The 22,986-nt window shown below is 49.9% G+C and overlaps 1 protein-coding gene across 4 annotated transcripts in view; it reads left to right on the top strand.

Moving 5' to 3' along the window:
* ASTN2 (astrotactin 2) overlaps positions 1–22,986 on the top strand; it is a 604,755-nt gene that overhangs the window by 157,532 nt on the left and 424,237 nt on the right. For all 4 annotated transcript variants that reach the window (XM_048822555.2, XM_075120548.1, XM_048822557.2 and 1 more), the window contains one exon: positions 19,093–19,242. In XM_048822555.2, the coding sequence (XP_048678512.1) occupies positions 19,093–19,242 (150 nt within the window). The remainder of the gene's footprint in view (positions 1–19,092; positions 19,243–22,986) is intronic.

Genomic DNA, 22,986 nt, shown 5'->3' with positions numbered 1-22,986 from the left:
CGTCGGTGAGGGAAGTGCACTCCCTGGGCTTTGGCAGAAAGAAGCATCATTTACGGCTATCAAAGCAGACAGGCTGATCCTTCCAGAGTGACAAGCATCTGAGCTCCAACCCAGGTGTTTGCAGCTGCTGTGCCACCTTCCAACTGGCATAGGCCTGCTTTAGGTTTGCATTTTTGTCCCTAACCAGGAGGAACAATCTGTTTGCTCTCCTAGCATCTCCTGGGGTGAATGGGCACCATGGGCAGCGTCTGCCCGAGGGCTGCAGACAGCTGCCTGGATTGGCACCATGGTGGGATTCCACAGAACAGAGACCCATGCTTTCAAGCTCTGCCATCGTCTGGCTCTGGCAATGTGATACCTTTCCAGAGCCATCCTGTTGGCTCTCCTTGGGCAGTGCTGAGATGGGGATCCGGTAGGTGGACTTCTCCCCTGTGAGTCAGTCCCAAGCATGGGGTGAAGGACCTCTGGGCTGCTGCTGCTGGAGGTACCCTCCCTGAGATCCCCACCCTGCCTCTCCTTCGGGCCCTTCCTTTCCATTTCACATCCCCTTCCTCGGAGTCATCCTGTCATGACTTCCAACAGCTGTGTGCAGGGAGGCCGCTGACAATGAGACTCCACTCCACGTTAGGGGCCCCCAGGTATATTAATAAAGACCCTGAACTCGAAGATACCGCCAGAGGTCTGGATAAGCTCTAAGAAGGATGGCTGTTTCCCTTGGAGAGGTTCTGCTCCGGCACAGAGCAGGCTCTGGTATGGCCGGCCCAACCCTTTCCAGCACTGGTCAATGGGAAGTGCACGTTCCCTCACCTCCCGAGGATGCTGAAAGTCTCTAGTGCCGGCCACCTCATGCCCTAGAGGATCAAGAGCGCGTTCTGCAGGGGCAGAGGTGGGACTTTTCTCCCTGGCTCCACAAGGCCTAGGGGCCCTCATTCCCCGCTCGCGTTTCATGAAGATGTTCCGTTCTCCGTTTCAAGCGCTGTCATTAATAACCTTTGCCGGCTTTTGCTGGCTACCCAGGAGGGGTGGGGCGGAGGCAGCTCCTCTGTTCTCACTTGGAGATTATTGATCTCTCTCTCCCCTCTCCGTGGAACATTAGGCTGGGATTTTGCCACGTGCCCATTAGCGGCAAATCGGGAAGCTTCCTCCAGAGTGTTTTTATTTAACTTTTCAATTATTTTATAACTTGAGGAGCGCTGGCAGCTGCAGAGGGAAGGATCCGTTAGCCATCCCGGCTCTCTGCTCCTGCTCGCTGGCTGCGCATGCTAAAAGGTGCTCTAACAAGATTTGTGTGGGCTTCCTCATGGCCGTACCAGCCAAGGGGATGGATGCTGTGAGCTTCCTCATGAGAGTGCCCTCCTAGTGCTAGTGAGGATGCCAGCTAAGGGGTGAGCTTCCTCGCCTCAGTGCCCCATGGGTGCTAGTGGTGGGAGGGAAGGGCAGGGTGACCGAGTGCCCTGTGGATGCTGGTCAGGGAGGGCAAGGGAGCTTCCTCATCACAGTGCCGTGTGGGGGGAGTTTCCTCACTGCAGGACACGGGAGGGGCTGGGCCAAGGAGCATTCCAGACCGGGGATACAGCAGCATCTCCCAGGGAGTCCTGGCTAGGTCCTGACACCATGGCCAAAGAAACTAATTGACTGCTTGCTTTCAATGGTGTTCACAGTGCATAGGTGTGAGACAAGGGATGCTGGACAACAGCTCTCAAGTGTTTGATCTTTCACTACGTGTTTATAATTGTACAGCATTATCTTAATTACCACGATGAGAGAAAGGAAGGGGGAAGGAACGCACTGAAAGCGTGCGCGGGGGGGAAATAATGGCAGTTGCCGATCGGTGGGGCTGTGATTGTGGCTGTAATTGCGAATGGTGCTATTAATACAATACTTTATTCATTCCTTACAATGAAAGGGAAAAAAAAGGAAAAAGGGAAGTGCTTTGCAATTACCCTGTTCCAAATGAAATTAACATTCCGTGGCATTTTCCAGTAAACCGTTAGTTTGCACACATGAGTGGAGGCAATTAGCTGAGCGCCGTGACTGGAGACAGGATGAAGACGGGTCAGGGCGCTTGGCAACCAAGGGACGGGCGGCTCTTCAGACTTTCCTTCAACACTCCCCAGCTGCTGCTATGCTTCCTCCTCCCCCGCACTCTCCCCCCCCGCCCTGCAATAGTCTGGAAATTGGTCTCTTGTGGTCACCTGTGCCTACGTCTCCTGGGACATGCTTGGCTGTAAGATTGGCAGCTGGAGTGAGAATGGCTTCTGATTGTTTCTACTGCCTGCCCCAGCTGGGGTTGGGGGCTTCATGGGGGGGAGGAGGATGGAGCTTCACATGCGGGGTGGAAATATGGAAGGGATAAAATAGGTAAAGAGAACTGGGGAGCCAGGCTTTGCCATCCAGAACCAAACCCTCCAGGCGTGGCTCATGAAGCCAGGTTTTGCTGTTCAGGACTGGTCTCTGGGCAACTGGGCTTTGCTATTCAGCACTGGATCCTCTGGACCGGACCTGGGTTAGTTGGGCTATTCCTACTCAGAACTGCTCCCTGAATCAGACTCTAGCCCTCAGAGCTGAGCTGCCCTGGTTTAGAGCTGGAGATAGCAGATGTTGTCCCTTTGCACTCTGCTGAAACTGCTGGGGGAAGAGATGAGATATAAGGGTTTGCACTGATTGAAGTTAAATGTTGATTTATACCTGGTGTACGTTGGTTTAGCTGTAATTTAGGTACAAGCTAAACCCCTATCAGCAAGTTCAAACCCATGTAAAGGTATGTTTGCACTGGAGATAGAAGGTGTAATTTCCAGCCTGAGTAGATGCCTGCACTAGCTTGGACTGAGCTAGCGCGTTAAAAATACACAGGTGGCCACGGCGGCCCAAGTACATGCCGAGGGTCTCAGGTGAGATTGTACTCAGGGGGGCCAGAGGATTGTGCTCACAGTGGCTAGTCCATCCTGCTGCTCATGCTGCTGCAGCTGTACATCTATTTTTAGCATGATATCTTGATCAGAGCTAGCACGGGTATGTCTGCTCAGGCTGGAAACTACACCTACCAGCTTCAGTGTAGATTGGCCACTGGGTGTGTCCACATGGAGACTTGCACCGGATCCACTGAACCAGTCTCAGTGGGCATTCCCAGCCAGTCCACAGCACCTAGGAACTGCGCGTGGCTGCTTCCACAATCCCGCTCAAGGAACTTGCCTGCAGCCAAAGCCCAGCCCTGAAAATTCGCTGGGCCTTGCCTGCTGCAGAGCTCCGGACGGTGAGTGTCGAAGGACTACGTGCTCCTGCTCCAGCTTCTGAACGTATTGGCCATAATGTGGGGGGGAAAAAATTCCGCCTCCTACTTGCCTTGCATTCGTCGCCTGCAGCACTTAGATGCAGAGTTCAAAAGTTGCATCCAAATCTGACTAAAAGGCACTTATCCATTCCCCCTAGTATCTGAGCATCTCTCAATCTTCTGTGTACTTCTCACAACACCGCTGTGGGGTAGGGCAGTGCTATGACCCCTCATGTACAGAAGGAGAACTGCGGCACAGAGAGCCCAAGTGATTTGGCCAAAGTCACATGGGAAAGTCTGTAGCAGAGCTGGAAACTGATCCTGCGTCTGAGTCCCAGGTTAGTGCCCTAACCAGTGGGCCACCCTCCCCTCTTAAATAAATAAGACTAACTCTGCTCCTCCTATTTCTGAAGCTTTCCCATCATTTCAAGCATGGGTGAGGCCTGATGTATCATCCCAGCAGGCCGCAGGTGCTTGGTGCCCTGAGTGACTGTAGAGCAGTGGGGGAGAACTGCTGGAGACGACAGCATCGTCTAGCGCTGAGGTCTGGGAAGTCCCAAACAGCTGATTGCCCAGTTGAGCCCTGGGCCACCCGTATTACTTGGGTACCCAGTACAGAGTGAGCACTGCCCACATTCTGCTTCAAACCCTCCCTCCACCCCTTGGCTAAATGCCTGGCCCTACGCACCCAGATCCTCTGAAGAGTGCCCAGAGCCATGGCATAGCTGGTATAGGAAAAATGGATGGGCAGGCAAAGACAGGAAGGTCGCCTCCCCGCCACACAGGGAGATTACGGTTTTGTGGGACCCTGGGCAAGTGAGAGTCCCATCCCACCCCTTCTGCCTGCAGTCTCCTTTCCCCCCTTCTCCCCCTCTGTGCTCCTGCCAGGGAAATGGGATCGGGATGCGGGGGCTTGTCCTGCTCCTACCGCCGCTCCTGCTGGGGAGCGGGCTCGGGGTGCGATTTGGATGCTATGTGAGTAGGCAGTGGCCCACCCATGGCTGTGCCCCCTGGCCCAGAGGTGGCCATGGGGGAGCTTCCACACACATGACAGCTCAAGGTCACCCAGCGAGTCTGTACCTGAACCAGGAATAGGTCCCGTGACCCAGTCACCAACACCAGTAGTTGTCAACCATTTTTTGGTCCGTAGTCCACCAAAATGGCAAAGGAAAAAAAATCACTATGTGACCCATATATCCCACAATCCTTTGGGACCGCAAAGGATTATGGGATTTGGGTTATGGTTTCAGTCTTCAGCTATTTTGTGGGTTTCAGATCAAAAACGATGGGTCTGGGATGGCTGTCATCTTCCTGGGGTGAGGGGAGACTCCCTTCCCCCCACACCATGCTCAGCACTGCTCTGAGAGGCTGCAAAGCCAGTTGCACCTCCCTTTGCAATGCTACTCCCCCAGCCTCAGAGCTGGGTGCTGGGAACAGCAGCACTTGGGCTGAGTGGCGGAGAGAGGAGGGTGGAGCTGGGGCTGTGCGGGGCTAGAAGCAAGCTGCTGTCTCCTTTTCATGCCTCGGCTGCTGCTGAGTCCGAGTGACCTAAGCATTTTGCTGCCCTGAGCCAGTGAGTGGAATCTGCTAAGGGCATCTGAAGAGAACCATGTGTGGGCCACACACCCTCTTAGAGAACTGCTGCCCTAGACAGTGCTTCCATTTAAAACAAACAAACAGGGCAAGCGTCCTTCCTAGTCACCGATGGCTTAGTCCGTCTGATCCGCTGGCTTTCTCCCCGACTGCCGCGGAGTTTCTCTCTGCGTTACTCCCTTCCCTGATTTGGGGGTGTGGGCGGAAATGTTCCAGCTCAGGCTGCCGGCCCAGGAGCGGACCGGAGGGGTTGGATATCAGTCTCTCTGAGCATCTCCCTTTTTGCAAAGCCATCGCCCGCTCCAAGCTGTATTAAAAAGCAACTGAGACGTTTTTCAGATTTGTTAAACTACTGAAAAAGCGCGATTGTATCAAGATTTTCCTTTCTCCTGCCCGGTACTAGATAAGGGCTATGCTGGCACCTAGCCCAGAACAATGAGGGTGGTGGAGACCGGGCTCGAGAAGCAACTGTCTTATGAATTTATGAAGGAGGAAAATATATTTGTTCAGCTTCCCACAAAGAAGACAGCATCTTGAACGAAGGGTCTCTCCCTCCCGCCCCCCCCAGACAAACAAAGACATTGACCATGAAAATAAGGTAGATAGATCTGTTTTAATGAGATACATCCATTTTCTATTATAACGCCAAACAAAGTGTGTGTGGGGGGGAGAGGGGGAGGGGGGGTAAATATAAAAAGAAGAGTTCCAAATGCAATAAAAGGTTTTTAAAAGAGATATTGGAGCCATGGAGCTGTTGTAATAGAACTGGAGGGCAATGAAAATATAATTTGCATTGAAGAATTTCTCCAAGCTGGATGGATTTGCTCTCTCTCTTTGTTATTTTATGTGAGTCAGGTAGACAGGCTGGGGTGCTGGGTGTAGGAGAAGAGAGAGGAATACAGACCACGATCATGCCTTGTTTATAATCTCAACCGATTGGCTGATCTAAGAAGTGACTGGAGACCATACCTACTTCTCAAGGCTATCGTTCTCACATGTGTTGCTACAATACATAGTCAGTTTTGCTTGTTTTTATTATTATTATTATTATTTTTTATTTGATGATTGCTTTGCAGCATTGTGCATTCAGCAGCATCATTGCGTGCTTTGGAATCTGCCCATCCATGTGTGCAAGAAAGCAATTGAAAATGGCACTGACGAATTGTGAGAGACTGTTACCAGAATGTTGCTGAGATTTTGGTACTTTCTTGCTGAAGACAGGAGCCTCATAAAGATGTCCAGTGGTTGGAGAAAGGAGACTGGGGGTTGAGGCTCCTGGATTCTGTTGTTTTTTCTGCCACTAGCTTACTGTGTGACGGTACCCATCTGTGCTTCATTTTCCCCTTCTAAAAAATGGGGATAATGTCTTTCCTTGAATGCACCGAGTGTTATGCATATTAATTAGTGGATGTTTGTAAGATCTCTAGTTCTTGCTCTTTGCTTGGCAGGGTGCTTGCGCAAATCAGTCCACATTCAGCCTTTCAGGACCAATACCAAACATGGTTGATATTTCAGAAAACAACCTCTAATTAATAACTAATTATTAGTCAAAAATAGAAATTTCTACCCTGTGGGAAATTCCAACATTTCAAATGTTGTTTTTGTCCCAAATCAGAACTGTGAAACTGGCAGACCAGGTGCCAGCTCATGCCAAGGCCTCTACGCCTGACCATGACCAAGTTTAGGCTTGAAATTAGATGAAGGTTTCTAGCCATTAGAGGAGAGAAGTTCTGGAACAGCCTTCCAAGGGGAGCAATGGGGTAAAAAAACCAAAACAACTGGCTTCAAGACTGAGCTTGATAAGTTTATGGATGGGGATGGTAGGATGAAACTGCCTACAATAGCATGTAGCCGATCGGTGGCTGCTAGCAGCAAATATATACAGTAGCCGGTGGGAAGACACTAGATGGGGAGGGCTCTGAGTTACTACAGAAAATTCTTTGCCAGGTGTCTGGCTGGTGAATCTTGCCCACATGGTCAGGGTCAAACTGATCGGCAGATTTGGGGTTTGGAAGAAATTTTCCCCTGGGTCAGATGAGGGTTTTTCACCTTCCTCTGCAGGGGCCACTTGCAGGTTTAAACTAGTGTAAATGATGGATTCTCTGTAAATTGTAGTCTTTAAATCACAATTTGAAGATTTCAGTAACTCAGCAAGAGGTTAGGGGTCTGTTACAGGAGTGGGTGGGTGAGGTTCTGTGGCCTGCAATGTGCAGGAGGTCAGACTTGATGATCATGCCAGTCCCTTCTGGCCTTAAACTATGAACCTCACTGAACACTGACAAATGCATAGCTGGAAACCTGTCTGGCACCCCTGTGTGTTAGAATTGTTAAAACAGATATTTAGAATTATAAAAATATGTATATTTATTTAAGTATTTGCTCTGAAACTGTAAACCCACATAGTCAAGGGAGAAGCATTACCAAGTGTGAAATACTAGTTAACATCTCCTGTGGTAATCTCCTGCCCAACAAAGGAAGGCCCATAGACATCAGGCAAACCATTGTGGAACATCGGGGGACAAAAGACTTTGTTGATTGCTCCCCCCACATCCCTGGAGAGGAGATGTGCAGGTGGGCTTGTCCCAACAGCTTGAACTGTTGGGGAAGGGATTAAAAGCCCTGACAAGAACGCTACTTGGCCTCAGAGGAGCAAAAATTGCTAAGCATAAGCAAGGGATCCCCAGCTAAAAGGCACAGAGCTTTGTTGCAAGTGTTGATATAGGATCTAAGGTACAATTGACCTGGGATAAATCATAGAATATGAGGGTTGGAAGAGACCTCAGGCAGTCATGTAGTCCCACCCCCTGCTCAAAGCAGGACTAATCTCCAATTTTTGCCCCCAAACCCTAAATGGTCCCCTCAAGGATTAGGGGATAGCTCAGTGGGTTTAGCAGGCCAATGCTCAAACCACTGAGCTATCCCTCTCCCCTAATGACTGGTCCTTTGGGTCTGGGAGTAACCTGAATATTATTCGCAAAAAGAAAAGGAGTACTTGTGGCACCTTAGAGACTAACCAATTTATTTGAGCATGAGCTTTCGTGAGCTACAGCTCACTTCATCAGATGCATACCGTGGAAACTGCAGCAGACTTTATATATACACAGAGAATATGAAACAATACCTCCTCCCACCCCACTGTCCTGCTGGTAATAGCTTATCTAAAGTGATCATCAGGTGGGCCATTTCCAGCACAAATCCAGGTTTTCTCACCCTCCAACCCCCACACAAATTCACTCTCCTGCTGGTGCTAGCCCATCCAAAGTGACAACTCTTTACATAATCAAGTCGGGCTATTTCCTGCATAAATCCAGGTTTTCTCACATCCCCCCCCCCACCCCCAAACACACACAAACTCACTCTGCTGCTGGTAATAGTTCATCTAAACTGACCACTCTCCAAGTTTAAATCCAAGTTAAACCAGAACATCTGGGGGGGGGGGGGGGTAGGAAAAAACAAGAGGAAACAGGCTACCTTGCATAATGACTTAGCCACTCCCAGTCTCTATTTAAGCCTAAATGAATAGTATCCAATTTGCAAATGAATTCCAATTCAGCAGTTTCTCGCTGGAGTCTGGATTTGAAGTTTTTTTGTTTTAAGATAGCGACCTTCATGTCTGTGATTGTGTGACCGGAGAGATTGAAGTGTTCTCCGACTGGTTTATGAATGTTATAATTCTTAACCTGGATTTATGCAGGAAATAGCCCGACTTGATTATGTAAAGAGTTGTCACTTTGGATGGGCTAGCACCAGCAGGAGAGTGAATTTGTGTGGGGGGTTGGAGGGTGAGAAAACCTGGATTTGTGCTGGAAATGGCCCACCTGATGATCACTTTAGATAAGCTATTACCAGCAGGACAGTGGGGTGGGAGGAGGTATTGTTTCATATTCTCTGTGTATATATAAAGTCTGCTGCAGTTTCCACGGTATGCATCTGATGAAGTGAGCTGTAGCTCACGAAAGCTCATGCTCAAATAAATTGGTTAGTCTCTAAGTTGCCACAAGTACTCCTTTTCTTTTTGCGAATACAGACTAACAACGGCTGTTACTCTGAAACCTGAATATTATTGCTATTTTTGGTGTAAGGGACCATCCATCACAAAGACAGCTTACCTGTGTGCCAAGATAGACTGGAGTGCCCAAGGAGACTGTCTGTCACTCCATTTTAAGGCTGTTACAGTGCTTGAGGAACTCACACTAGATACTTGGTTGGTGAAATCTAAGCCTAGAACTCACAACTGTTTGGGGTTTGTGCCCTGCTTCTTCACAGTCTGCCCCGAGGTTGGTACTCCCTCTTGTGAGCCACTCCTGACAGTTTGACAGGGACAAAAAGTCCAATTCTTGAAATACGTCATGTAATTGAAATTCTGAAATATTTTGTTTTGGAAATTTCAGAATGACCTTTGCAATTGTTGGGGCTGACCGCAAGTTACCTTGGCCTGTTGTTACAGAATGGTTCGGGGGGAGCTAGTAGCGAACTGGCTTTAACCGGCCGGGCTGGCTTGCAGCCACTCAACTAAATAAACAAGAAATAAGACAAGAAATAAGGAGGGCCTAAAAAGGTTAAGTGTGAAAATAGAAAACAGTCGTGTTTCCTGCCAGAGCCTGCTTGTGGATATACACCTCCCCCCCTTAAAAAAATAATAATAAAAAACAGCTATGCAAATTGCTTTAGACAAACAGTCTTACCTGCGGACCCTGGCCTTGTGGGTGTCCAGAAATTCCTCATGCTGCAGCGGCGCCTGCTACGAGCCCTCAAGGATAGGGCTGGAGGGTCCGGGACTGTCCGTAGCAGGAAGGGGCGTAAGCATTGATGCTTGCTTGGTTGGTTGGTTGCTGAATAGCACGTATTTAGTAACGCGTAAAGGCTGAAAAGCTTATTGTATTTTAGCAATAAAACCAACTATACTTATGCATCTGGTGTGGCTTCATTAAGTGTATCCGAGCCGCTTCTCCCCCCTCCCCAGCCCCTCTTGGCTTGACAGCAATATGAAACATTTATAATATAATACCTTAAACACAGTGTGTATATATAGAGAGAGATATTAAATATACTTGTACATATGTGATTGTAAACGTAATGCATGCAAGTGAATTACATTAATGATTAAATAGCATAAATAAATATAAATATGAGTCAGAAACAAACAAGAAAGTGAAAACAAAATACTCCATTTTGATTTCAAATGTTTCCAAACTTTTTTTTTTATCAAAAATGTAGTTGAATTCAGCATATTCCCAGGAAACATTTTGATTATGTCAAAGCGCTTTCCGAAAACTGCTTAGTTGACATTTTTTGACCAGCTTTACTAATTATACTGTGCCATGCTATAGCACCTTCTCTCCAAGGCTTTTGTAGTGTTACAAGCAGCACCACTAACTCCAAGCACTCAGAAATCACAGGTTTAGCCTGCAAATCATGAGCTTTGTTTAAAAAAACCCCCAAAACATATTTTGGGTCTTTTCCTTTGCCTTCTAGTTTCTGAGCCTAGGAACTTCACTTGGGTCATTTTAAAGCTATTTTCTGCAACCATGAAGCTAAAATCTTACTTTAAAAACAAAACAGATTCTCACTATGCCAGGACCTGCAGCCTTAAGAAAAACATCAAATATCACAAAATACATGAGAAAACCACGAGAGTTGGCAGCTCTTGAGCTATTAAGATTCACAGCTCTGTTTTACACACTGAAAATTGAGGCACAGAGAAATCGTCTTGTCCAGCTGACGTAGCAGATCAGTGGAAAAGTGAGGCATAGAACCCAGGAGTCCTGTCCTATTTCCCAGTTTGTTAGTTAAAATTACCTTTCAAGCAGGGCCGGAGGAAGTCAGTGGATGTCCTTAGTGTCTACCCAGTGGCTTCCATTCATTCATTTGTTGAAACTCAGGCTGCTCCCTTTCATGCCAGACCCAGAGTGGTTGGTGCCATGCAGCAGTTGTGCACTGTAAGAATGCAGGAGAGTGCCGGCCTGTCCATGGCCCAGGATTGGCCTGGCTCTGACAGGCTGCCAAATAGCGTCTCCAGAGGCTGGATCTGCCCCCTGGGCCGCTGCTCTGTGTACTGTACAGGCCTTAGTTGTTAGAAACAAGGAGCTCTGCTGTTTGAACGCTGCCAACCCTAAGGTAACTGGGACTTCCTCCCCTTTTGTCTAGGGCACATCACGGATTCCCTCACTCCTGTTCAACAGGAATCTTCCGTCTAAAATGTCTCTGATCTCCCTCTCCAGACATCACCCTTCCCCCCCCTCGACATACTTTCTGAATCCCTGCCCCCTCCTCCCCCACCCCATGTACCTGTGGCTCAACAGCTCAGGGGCAGTCCTGGGGCAGTTTCATATTGACTCAGGGGCATTGCATCCAGGGGGCCCAATGCAATGACTTTACAGTTAAGTGTAAACTCTGCTTGGGAGTTCAGTGTAGGGGGGGATGTCATGGGATAGGGGAGTTGGAGCCCAGCCTATATGTTGAGGATCTTCTTTAAGGAGGATGAGTCCATCTCAGCTCACCTGGAAATAATCAACTGCCTACCTGGCTGGGTGGCAGCCAATTGGCTAATGAACACCTGCACCAGAACCCAGTTCGGGGAAGGTGCTCCCAGAGAGAGGAGGCTCCTAAGGAGACATGCTCCCAGGAAACAGCAGAGCAGGAGAGGTACCCGGGAAAGGCACTGTGGGAGACAGTGGCAGGAGCCCTAGCCTGCAGGGAGCCAGAGGGGACCCTGCATCAGCCACAGACTGGGAGGGAGTGGCAGAAGGAGCCAGAATCTCGAGGCAGAAAGCTCTGGAAGGCGTCGCTCCGTGAAAGGGGGGCCTGGAGGCAGATGAAGATAGGGAGTGGCCCAGGGAAATGGCAGTAACAGACCATGGATGCTTAATACAGAGTCTGTGGGCTGGAACCCAGAATAGAGGGAGGGCCTGGGTTTCCCTAATAACCCCAAGAGAGGGGATGTAAAAACCCCCTGATGCAAGGGGACAAGGACTATCGGGGATAAGGTGGGGCTCACGTCTAGGGAGAAGGTCATTAGACTCTCCCTTTATTGACTCTTACCCTGGCAAGGGTGGGACTATAAGTGACCTGGCCAGAGAGCTGAGTCATAGAAAGGGGGCAAACCACCCCAGGCTCTGGGTAGCTGTCGATGGGGTGCCAGCTGAAGATACTGCTGGGCCATGCTCAGCCATGGGGGGTTGGGGGGGCACGTACTAGCCAGTGAAAGAGCCCCCCACTGGGCACCCTCAGTGGATGACTGAGGACAGTTCCCCACAATGCACTGCGTGAGACATCCCTGTGTCCCCAAAAGACCGTAAGGCATCGTGGCACTGTTGAGGATTCAATAGCAGAATCCAGGCAAAGAGAGTGCAAAGGCGCCTGGAATATTGCTCCTTCCAAATCCTGCCTCATGGCTGCTGTCCTGCCAGCCAGCCAATGGCGGCTGCACGTCCAAGGGATTTTGAAGGTGTTTGAACCTTGTTCTGGGCCTTTGACCATGTCCCTGGATCTGTGTATTGGAGAGGCAGGGGTGTGTGCGCGTGCATCATCTCAGTGTGAGCCTGGGGGTGTGTTTGAAAGCACCCTTCTCTTTGCTCTACCCTCAGGATCTGCAGAAGGCCTGGATTTAGCGGAAAGAATTCCCATTAGTCTGGAAGGATTATTTATGTTTTCATTAATAAGTGACAGGTGTGCAATGTCCCTGCCATCAAGTTAATGGACTCAGCCGTATTCGGAGGTGGCTGCAGCATAGCCAGGAATGGTGCAAACCTGATATTTTCCTTTGGCTCCGGTAACGTGGGGAAGTGGAATCGCCCCACCCCCACCCCGGAGTGCAACTATCATGCTCTGCTGGCTGCAAGGTTGTAAATTAATCCTGTGCATGGGTTGTAATTTGTTAAACATGTTGAGTCAAATGAAATCCTGGTGGAACTCTACTGGCTGCTCTGGAGTTTCCACTGGGGATGAATTTGGCCCCTTTCTTGTCTCAGTCACATGGCATTTTTGTCCAAGGCCCATCTGTTTCATTCTGTCAGGGGCGTTTTTTTCAGCATTTTTCTTTTGTTTTTTGTTTTTCCCCCTCACCAAATAACCTTTCTTCTCGCTGAGCCTTCTGCCAGCGGAGGGAAACGTAGAATGCATTCTCTGGAGAAAAGGGTACGGCGGTGGACTGTTCCCCGTGAGGCCCGTGTGGGAGTGGGGTAACCCGAAGGAGGGTAAATCATTTGCAATATAGCCTTGAGGGAGAATGACGAGGAGATGGGTATATAGAAGGAACTGCTAACCTCCTTTAGGAAGGTCAGCCCTAAAGACTGGAAGCAGCCAACAAAGGAGATGAGATGATGGTGTAGAAAGGCTGGACTCAACAGTAGGGCCTTGACTTGACCTGTCTGGGAGTTGGGTTTACAGCATAGAGGTATAATACAGCATAATTCTTTAGTGAGGTGGACTAGATTGTCATAAATGTCTGTAATTCCCATTGATGCCTGTGGTTGTGTCTAAATTGCCAGGAGTTATAGATGGATACAAGCTCGCCATCTTGGCTAGGCCTGTGAACCATCAGGGGTAGCGAGCATGGGGGGGTACATGCTACATAATGTCTCTAGGATGGTCCCATTCACCTCAGAAACCAGAAATGGAATGGAGCTGATGGAAGAATTCAGGAGGAGGGTGTGGGGGGCTTGAACTGGCAGACTTAGTGAGCAGTGGTTTTAATTCTAAAACTAATGTGGCCAACACTGAGAATTGTCAGGAGAGGCCTGTGACTATAGTGAGTGATGCGTCACTGGGCTGGTCTTGTCGAGATGGGCACGACAAGAATAACGGAGGTCATGCAGGTCAGAATTGAAACGCCCAGACAGAGCTGCATGGGATCCAAGGACTGAACACAGAGGTGCTGCAGCAGGCCTTTATTCTTAAGTTCAGAGGAGATGACGCTTGCACGGCCCCTGTTATAATTCTAACTCCTTTTTATGTCTGCACTATGTTGCCTCATTGACAGCCCTGTTCCTAGCTTGTGTGTGTGATGTGCATGGCGTCTGACTGAATAGTTGTCCTCTGGTCAGCATGGCGTGTACCCCTGGGGCCTGGTACATGAGAGTTACAGAGCTCGCTGGAGTCTTTAGCTCAAGCTGTGGAGACTCATGCTTTTCGCTCTGGGGGTCCCCAGTTGAGTCCCAGGTGTGATAGCCAGGATAGTGGCCATCACACATACAAGCCTGTGTGAAGTTTGTGAGGGGGGTTGTGGGTGAGCCCAAACTCCTATGTGGGTGTCCCCAGAAAAGGGCGGAGGCATGTATCCTGGCACTGGTCCACTCTGCCGTGCCACTTGGCCTCGCTAGCCTCATCTGCCCTCCCTTCATCTCTGCTGGCAGCGAGCGAAGGAGCCTGGTTGATTTATTCAGATTAAGTGCAACAATCCCTCACTTCTCAATTAGAGGGTGGTTTTTGTTGTTGTTTTTTGGTCTGCCACACTACTTAGATCAAACTCCATCTGTTGAGCCCACACAAGCAATTGCTTTGCCTTGCAGTGCCTCGGGGTGTGTGTGTGTGGGGGGAGAGCCTGGCTGCCTGCCTGCTACCTGAAATGTGCAAGATACCAGAGTGGAGAGGATCTTTGAGCACTGGGATTCTTCCCCCTCCAACCCCGCAGACCCAGACAAATGAGTGAATGGGGCGGGGGCAGGGGGAGGGTCACTTTGCAAATAGCCGACAGCTGGGATTTTCCTTCTGTGAGGATAAACACCTCCCTGCGCTCGGCAGCCGCTCCAATGACAGACATTCAAACAGATGCCTCTGGACTGATGCGCCTGTACAGTGCCTAGATGGGGCACAATCATGGCCTCACTGATCATGCCTGTCAGCTGAACAAAGGACATGGAAGGCCCATGACCTCTACAATACTTAGCTAGTTGAAGATTCCCTCTCATGTCTAATCTAAACCTCCTCTAATCTCTTGCTCAGCCTCCTTCCAGGAACTAAGCTTTCTCCACGCAGTTCCTAAGATCGCTGTGCTACTCGCACATGTTACATATTACACAGCCCCAAGGTTTTAAGAAATTGCCCTCTGTTCACAGGAAGGCCTTGCTGCAACAGTCTCTGTCCCCAGGCAGCTGCAAGAGGAGGTGAGAACTCAGAGCAAGGAACTGAGTCACTTGGGAAAGCAGGATAATATCCTGCCCCTTCACTTTGCTGTGGCCTGTGTATTCCCACCGGGTGTTACCCACCTGCAATGCCTCTCCCTGGCCCATGCCCCTGGAAATGGGCACAGTCCCTTCTCCCTTCCCCCACACTCTCACAAACACCTCAGCAGAGCAGTGCCTCTTAGGGGTCCCTTGAAAGGGGAGCCCGAAGCCATCTCCACTCTGACCTATTGCATCATTGCTCCTTGATGCCGTCTCCTTTTAAATTGTATTTGATGCAGCACTGTGGAGCAATGCCTGTTGTGCATCCAGGACTTGAGAGCTTTCCTCCCAGGCTAGTGGGACGCTGCCTTTGAGTGAGTGTGTGTGTGGGTAACCCTTCACAGCTCGTCTGCTGCTGCTTGCAAGAGTCCTGCAGCTTCCAGACAGGAGTTGGAAAAGGCCTCCAGGGCCCTGGAGAGGGATATGAGGCTGTCCAGTTATGGTGCAGCTAGCCCGTGTGCATACAGATCTCTGCTCAGATGGACAGGCCTGAGCATGCCGCTGGTGGGGGCACCACCTGGAAAGCAGGGGAGATGCTTCGAGCTGTTGCTGATGTCGGGCATCTTCCACTGCGGTACCTCAGCGGCTGGAGCAAATGGGGGGGGGGGGGGTCTTGCAAAGGAGAGAGCCTTTCAGCACAGCTTAAACAGACTTGTGCTGGAAACCTTGGTGGAAGGCCCACATAGATGGAGCGCTGCCTTTGGGGGAGGGAGGGCATGAAAGCAGGTTTCCCTGTGATAGGATAACATTGGTGGGGAGGGAGGGTCACCGTGTCTGTGTTGTCCTGTTACTACAGGCCTGGCTTGGGGCTCCTCAGCAGGGTTCTTGGGAGTCAAAGCAAGGGAAGGGCTTGTGTGCTGGTGTGGCTGCTTGCTTGTATTAACAGCCCAGCACTGGCCTGTAACAGACACATCCTTTCTATCCAGACTGATGTCTCAGAGCTCTAATGCTGGGGCTGCTTGCTGATGGGCAATCCCACCTCCCTTGGAGACAGCAGCTCCTGCCTGCCGGGTCTCATCCCATCCCGGAGCCGTGGCTGTCTGCACTGATAAGCCTGCTCCAGAATGGGAGCTCTTTAGAAGTTGGTATTCGGAAGATTCAGGTGCATTATCTCTGGCTCTGGTGAAACCCCTTCAAAGGAACAGGGAATCATCAACATGTCCAGCAGCTAATGGTATTAGGAACAGCGCTGTCACCCCACTGAGTGTGAAATTATACTGCCAGCAAAGGAAGGGCAGAGCAGCCCCTGGTTACATCCGAGCCCAGGAGAGAGGGACCTGTCGCCACACTGGACTGGAATGAAAGTGCCCAGATGCTATATCTCCTTCCCAATCACTCCCAGACCCTCCCTTTTTCCTGTCCTCTTTCCCTCTTCCTCCACTTCCTCCTGCCCACATCCTCCGCTCACAAGCTCTTGCTTCCTGGGGAATTGCCCTCTGCTCCTTGAACACATTGTGGTTGCCTGTGCAGACACGCATGGCGCAACGGATCTGTCATGGGATCTGTCACGGGCCCTCCTGTTCCCTGCTAAAATGGACTCTGCCCCATGCTGGCAAGCGAATTGGAGTCCACGGCCCATGGCTGTTACAGAGCCCAAGCTCCCCAGGTGCCAGAGTATTTCCAATTAAAATACATATCTGATGCATCTCCGCGCCGGGAAAGAGCAGCGGGTTAATGCATTAGCCTTTTAATCCTGGCCGGGCAGTATAAACTCGAAAGCACTAGCTCGAAAGAGTTTTGCCAGTCCACTTCCCCAGCTGACATTTGTCCTCAGTGGCAAACCACTGCATCCTTCAGCAGATCGCAGCACGACTGGGAGCCTCTGCTTAGGAGAGGAGCATGGACACAATGCTGGCCGTGGATGCAGAAAGGCAAAGATCGGCAGAGCTGGGGGGGGGGGGGGGGGGCAGCGTGAAAGAGGGAGTCGGGGTGCTGCGGGTCAGGATATGACGTTTGATTGGCAGAGCTGTTCTAGGAGAAGGGCCTCTGCCTGGCATTAGCCCAGCCATTTGCCACACGGGAGAGGCAGTGAGCGTCCAAATCCAGACCATGAGAAGGGGCACTACGATAGAGACTGTATTGCGTGTCTTAGCGAATGGAAGAACGCAACGCTAGGAATGACCGGAACAAAGCCTGAAAAGTGAGCCAATCGGGGCTTGGGTGAGGTGAGCCAACCCTATGGATGTGTGCATGGCCCAGTGAGTTGCCCAGCAGATGGCAAGGGTGGTGGTGAAGCCTTTAATGCAAAGGAGCCCCCCAAGTGTCTACAAGAGGGCAAGGAAAATGTCCTGCATGGGAGTGGTCTATGGGCAGTTTATTCCTAGGGCTGGTGACCTGTGCCAACTCCAAAGCAGGCCAGAACCCCAGGGTTTGGATGGCTTGTGGAACTGATAACAAGACGATGATGTGAAATTCAAAATGGATGCAGGAGCAGAGGCCAGTATTATATTTGAGGAAATATCAGGGAACAAACAACTTGCCCAAACCTGGGTGACTGTAGCCTTTGAAGAGGCCTGCATAAGGCTGGCTTGGTAGTGGAATTCAGCATGCTTGTGGTTGCATTATTTCCCGTACTTGCCCGCTTCTCTGCAGGCCTGGCTTGCTGGTGCATTAGATGGAGCAATTCTAATTTCTTTTCATTGCAGCTTCTTCGATGTGGGTTTAAAGGCAAAGTTCCTTTAAATACGGAGAAATGTTCCCTCGGCGTGTGCCATGGCAGAGCCCCATTTTCCACGCTCAGCCGCTGTTGCTCCCCGATGGAATTTGGAAGGAGGGGATTTTCTGCTGGGGTTAGGTGCTGGTAGCTGCAGCTGTTAGGCTTGGGAAGCCATTGTTACTCCTGATGAGCCAGTAGAAACTGTACAGAACTTAGCTTTGGGTTTGGGTTTGCTGCACAAGCATGCCTAGCTGGGATCTGAATGTGCTGGTACCTCGTAGGCCTCAGTTCAAATGAACCTAGAACCTCAATGTGAAACATGGGCAAAATCCCTGTGTTCCACCTGGCTTGAAGCTGTGAACCTCTCATCGCTTTGCAAACCCATAAATCAGCCCCGGCTTTATGTGTAACTAGGCCCTGGTTCTCTTGGAAAAGCTTGCACATCTTCGGTTTAGCTGGAAATTCCCTAGGCTGAGCCCGGGAAAGTGCAGTCTCACTCAGGGTTTCCTATGGCTGTAGTATCAATGGCCAGTGTTAGAAGAGTTCATGGTATAGAAGTGTGTAAGGACACCTACAAACATAAGGCAGGATTGTGCTCAGCACTAGGTGAGGGCAAGTGGGGAGGGTAGCACAAAGACACTTTCCCTGCCCCTTGCTCCTCTGGTCATGGGATAGGTACAATCTGGTCCTTGTGCTCAGGGGAATGCCAGGACTCCACAAGGTTGGTACTAAACTTAAGAACGGCCACACTCGGTCAGACCAAAGGTCCCTTTATCCCAGTATCCTGTCTTCTGACCGTGGTCAATGCCAGGTGCTTAAGAGGGAATGAACAGAACATGTAAGCATCAAGTGATCCATCGCCTGTTGCTGATCCCCTGGCAGAGGTTAGGGACACCATCCCTGCCCATCCTGGCTAATAGCCATTGATGGACCTATCCTCCAGGAACTTAACGGCACTCCCAAAATAGGTGGGTAGAAGGTGGGGCCATGATGACATCCCTCCTGCAGAATTGGTTGAGCCCCGACGGGCATGAGCTGTTCCTTTGCAGCAGGCACACTCTCTGGAGTCAGGCACATTGGAAGTGTCTTGCAGCCCTGCTGGGGAATGTGGCTGCAGGATGCTCCCAATGCAGGTGTGTGCCTGAGAAGTGCAATGAATAGCCTGAAATGACTGAAAGGGTTTCAGTCTCATGCCCCTTGTCTGCATTGGGAAGCCCTGCTCGCTTGTCTGGCATGAGGTGACTTGACAGATCTGAGCCTTTCTTTCCAAATGGCCAGTGCTGCCCACTGCCTCAGCCCTGCACGGCTCTGGGTGGGCGGGTGCCCCAGTGGCCAGCAAGGTTTAGGAAGCACCTCAGCTCTCGATGTCCACACGTCTTTTAACCTTCACCCCCTTGCCCACATTGTAGCCGCTGAGGCGACGCAGGAGACGGTGGAGTCCCTGATGCAGAAGTTCAAGGAGAGTTTCCGCACCAACACGCCCATTGAGATCGGCCAGCTCCAGCCGGCCCTGCGCAGCACGTCGATGGGGAAGCGGAAACGCAGGAGCAGACCCCGAGGTAGGAAACCCCCCTTCGGACTGATGTCACACTTCCTTCTCCTGTACCATTGAACTGGTCATGAGTACGGAGGCCGTTGCTTCCCAGAGGCCAATGCACGAGCCTGTGGCAAGCCGGGACTTGCTGCACAGGGCTCTGCTGAGGCTTTCTGCTCACTTGACCACGTAAACTTAGAGGTGTCACAAAGTCCCTCCATAGCTTGATGGAGGAGATGCAGTGCCCTGAGAGGATGTGCATCTGATTGTAACAGGCAGTTGGGGTGGTGGTGCTTGTGAATGGGGTTGGCCCATGTCCCAAATCTGATTCATTCTGGGCCTGATCCTGATTGATGCTGAATGTCACTTCCAACTCAATGAGCACTTTCAACTCTTGAAGTTGGCAGAAGCTGAGGGCACCTGGCCCCTCTCAGGATTAGGCCTATAATGTTAGTCCTTAAAGTTATGATCCCCATGGACCTAGCTGGGTGGAGGAACAAGAGTTGTAGGTAAATGAAATTCAGATTTTGTGCAAATCTTTTTGCTGTTTGGGGGCAAAATGGATTTCTGATCACCCAAAATTCACATCTTCGGATTTCCTCTGTGTTGCACAATTGCCAATCTTTGACCTAGAGAAATAAAGGGGGAAAAATAGGGACATGCCACATAGCTTCACTGGACTAGATTAGCTGGGGAGATGGCTTCAGACAGACTGGGGGAAAGTTTTTGATTGTTTTATTTTAGAATAATGGTGTGAGAATTATCATGTACAATGTAGCATGTTTATATGGATTTCAAAGCATAATACAACATGGCCTGACAGTATGGTTTGGTTTATGGCACTGTTTGTCATGCCCCCCACACCCCTGCACAAAATGTTCTAGATTTTGACTGGTTGTGATCCTACTCTTAGAACTTGTCAGTAAGGGGTAGGGTTATACTCAACAGCAGGGGGAGATGTTGCTCTTCATTGTGGGTATTGTGTAGCACTGATGTAGGTTCCTGGTTACTCTGCAGTGTGAGACTTGTACATTACCACATATACGGTGGTGCCCAGCTGCTAATAACCCAGTGGCAGAACATTAATGCCCAGAGAAGTCACATGGCCCTTCGTGCATTAACTTCTGGCTGTTTACTAACTTGGAATGAAATGTCAAAATCTCAAATTTTTGCAAACCAAAAATCCGAATAAAACTTTGGCTCTGGTCCACTGAAATGTTTTGTTTCAATAAGTTTGAAACACTTTGTTTCAACTTCAACCATTTAAATGTTTTTGTTTTTAAATATATATAATTTGCTACAATTTCCAAACCAAACATCATTTTGAACCAGAAAACTGTCAGTTTTCATTTAGAAAATATAAAAACAAACATTAGGACAGTTTTGAAAGTTTAGGTTTTTTTCATGTAAGAAATCCTTCAAAATGGACCCTGGCCTGCAGAAAAAATTTGGTTTAGATGGATCAGCATTTTCCTACCAAAAAAAACCCCAACAAGTTGTCCGAAGTTTTCAGCCCACTCTGTTCTTAACCTCATGGCTCCAGATCCCAGAAACCCGCTCCAATTCACATGGTGCTTCAAAGGATTCCTGGTTCCTACTGGTACTGCAGTTACCGCATGTGATTGCAGCTTGTGCAGACGTACCTGAGCTAGCTGTAATCTAGCTACTTTAGGTATTGGAGCAATACGCTCTTCAGAGCAGGCTGCCCCCCAAGTAATTACCCAGAGTTCTAGGTTGGCTTGTACAGGCCATGCTGAAACACGTGCTGCCCTGGCTTCCCTACTTCAGTACCCGTGCTAGTTAGAGTTTGGTTGGCTGTGTCAGCCCCATGATTGCAGTATAGACATACCCTTGGAGAAGTAACACGCTCGCTCTGTGTCCCAGTGGGTTCTGGGAGCAGAGGAGATCAGAGCTTCTGGGAGCGAGGCACCTCTTTCCTGCTAGGAGGGTGGGGTCAGGCTGTGGGAAAGCTTGCCCTGCAGTGGCCGTCAGTGGGCTAGCAGGGTGTGAGGTACAGCTGGCCCCCTTCCAGGGTCAGACCCTGCTCTGCAGTGAGGAGGGGGTCTGGGTGTGCAGTAGGAACGTGGTGAGTCGGTGCCAATCCGTCCTTCAGCTTATCAAGGAGAGGTTCTGTTAGTGCAGCAATAAAAACCATTGTGCTGTCTTTCTAGTGAGAACTTTTCCTGGTGAGAACCCCAGTGGGGGCTGACTCCGTTCGCCTCAGGCCATTCTCTGCACCGGTCCCGGCGGGCCAGACCTGCTGCGACTCTGGAACTGTCAGGGATGTTGTTTGCTGTCTGGCTTCCCCTTCAGGCTCTGCAGGGTGCAATGGGCAGCATGGTCTCATTTGCAGCTGGCATTCTGGCACCATGCAGAGAACACATGGTGTCCTTGCGCTTCATTAACCCACTTGCCTCGCCATGGGGGCCTTCAGCCTTTCTGGAGAAGGTGACTCCGCAGCGAAGAGATCCTGGGCCTGTCTTTCCTACTGGCCATTAAGACCTCAATGCTCCGAACTTCCTCCTCTAGCCTTCCCTCCCACACCTCTCTAGTGTCTCTGCTTCCTGCCCAGCCATACATCAACCCTGCACAGTACAGCACTCCTGCCACACCATGCCCGCCGCTCTGTAATTCCGCTACAGAGGAGGAGAGACCGGCTGGGCTGTAATGAATGTAAAGGGGGTTCTTTACTTAAGCTGCTGGACATGGAAAAATCCCTGTGGCTCTCCAGCTCCCATACTGCCTAACTCAGCTTGTGCTGCTTAGTGTAACACTCTCAAAGTATTTATGTCCCCCTCCAGTGGCTAGTTTGCACAGAGGATAATAGCCTGCCCGTGCTGCCAGCTAAAGGACTTCGTCTGTTAACTCACATAGTTGAAATGTGTGGCTTGGTTCTGAAGTTCCAGGGTTTGAACCATGCTGGTGGATGGCAGGGAGAGGGGGGGTTATTTTATGACTTTGACGCAGAGAATCTTCCCTCAATTTAAGCGGCTATGGTATGCTTTTCATGCGGGTGCCTAGAGCAGTGTGGGTCAGCTGCATGGCTGTTTCTGCAGCAATGTTGGGAAGCCTGGGGAAAAACGCTTTCCTCTCTGTTTACTGTGGGTTTTGTTTTTCATTTATTTATGAGCCTGAAATGTGATCTTTTATTCTGGGTACATTTTCCTGTGGTAGATGACTGGAGAGGGCTTTTATTATTATTATTATTGTTATTATTATTATAGCTCTGGCCATAAATTATTCACTTAGTGTGAAGAAAATATTCTGACTCTTTAACTGGTTTAGATTATTTGGTTTAGTCTGTTGTGGTTACTCAAATATGCATCTCTGTATTTCAGAGAAAGGTGAAGGTGGGTGACTTTGGGGTCAGACAGGCTGCCCTGTGAGATTCCTCCCCTCCACCAAACATTACCTTTTCTCTCCTTTAAAGCCCTTGGTTGGGAGACATTTTCTAGTCACCCCAGCAGCTGAGCAAAGCTAGCAATGCTCTCCACCAGTGCTGGTCTTTGGGTGGCCAGAGGTGTTCCTCAACCAACCTAAAGTGCTGTTCAGAACCCTAGGATGGAGAAACTTTCCCAGCACCCATTAGCCCAGGAGCGAGGTCCCTGAATCCAGATCTCCTGGATAAACTGCCACTTTCTAATGGCTCTCCACTGCCCTATGACCATCTGACCACCTGGGACTCGTGAAGAGATGTCAGCAACCTAACACTGTTTGCCTTTAGGAAAATGTTCCTTGTATTCAGCCGAATGCTTCCTTTTCTTAATCT

Source organism: Caretta caretta, chromosome 16 (genome assembly GCF_965140235.1).
Source record: "Caretta caretta isolate rCarCar2 chromosome 16, rCarCar1.hap1, whole genome shotgun sequence".
NCBI lineage: Eukaryota > Metazoa > Chordata > Testudines > Cheloniidae > Caretta > Caretta caretta.
Note: the sequence above shows the minus strand (reverse complement) of the source record. Positions and strands in the feature narration are given on the sequence as shown.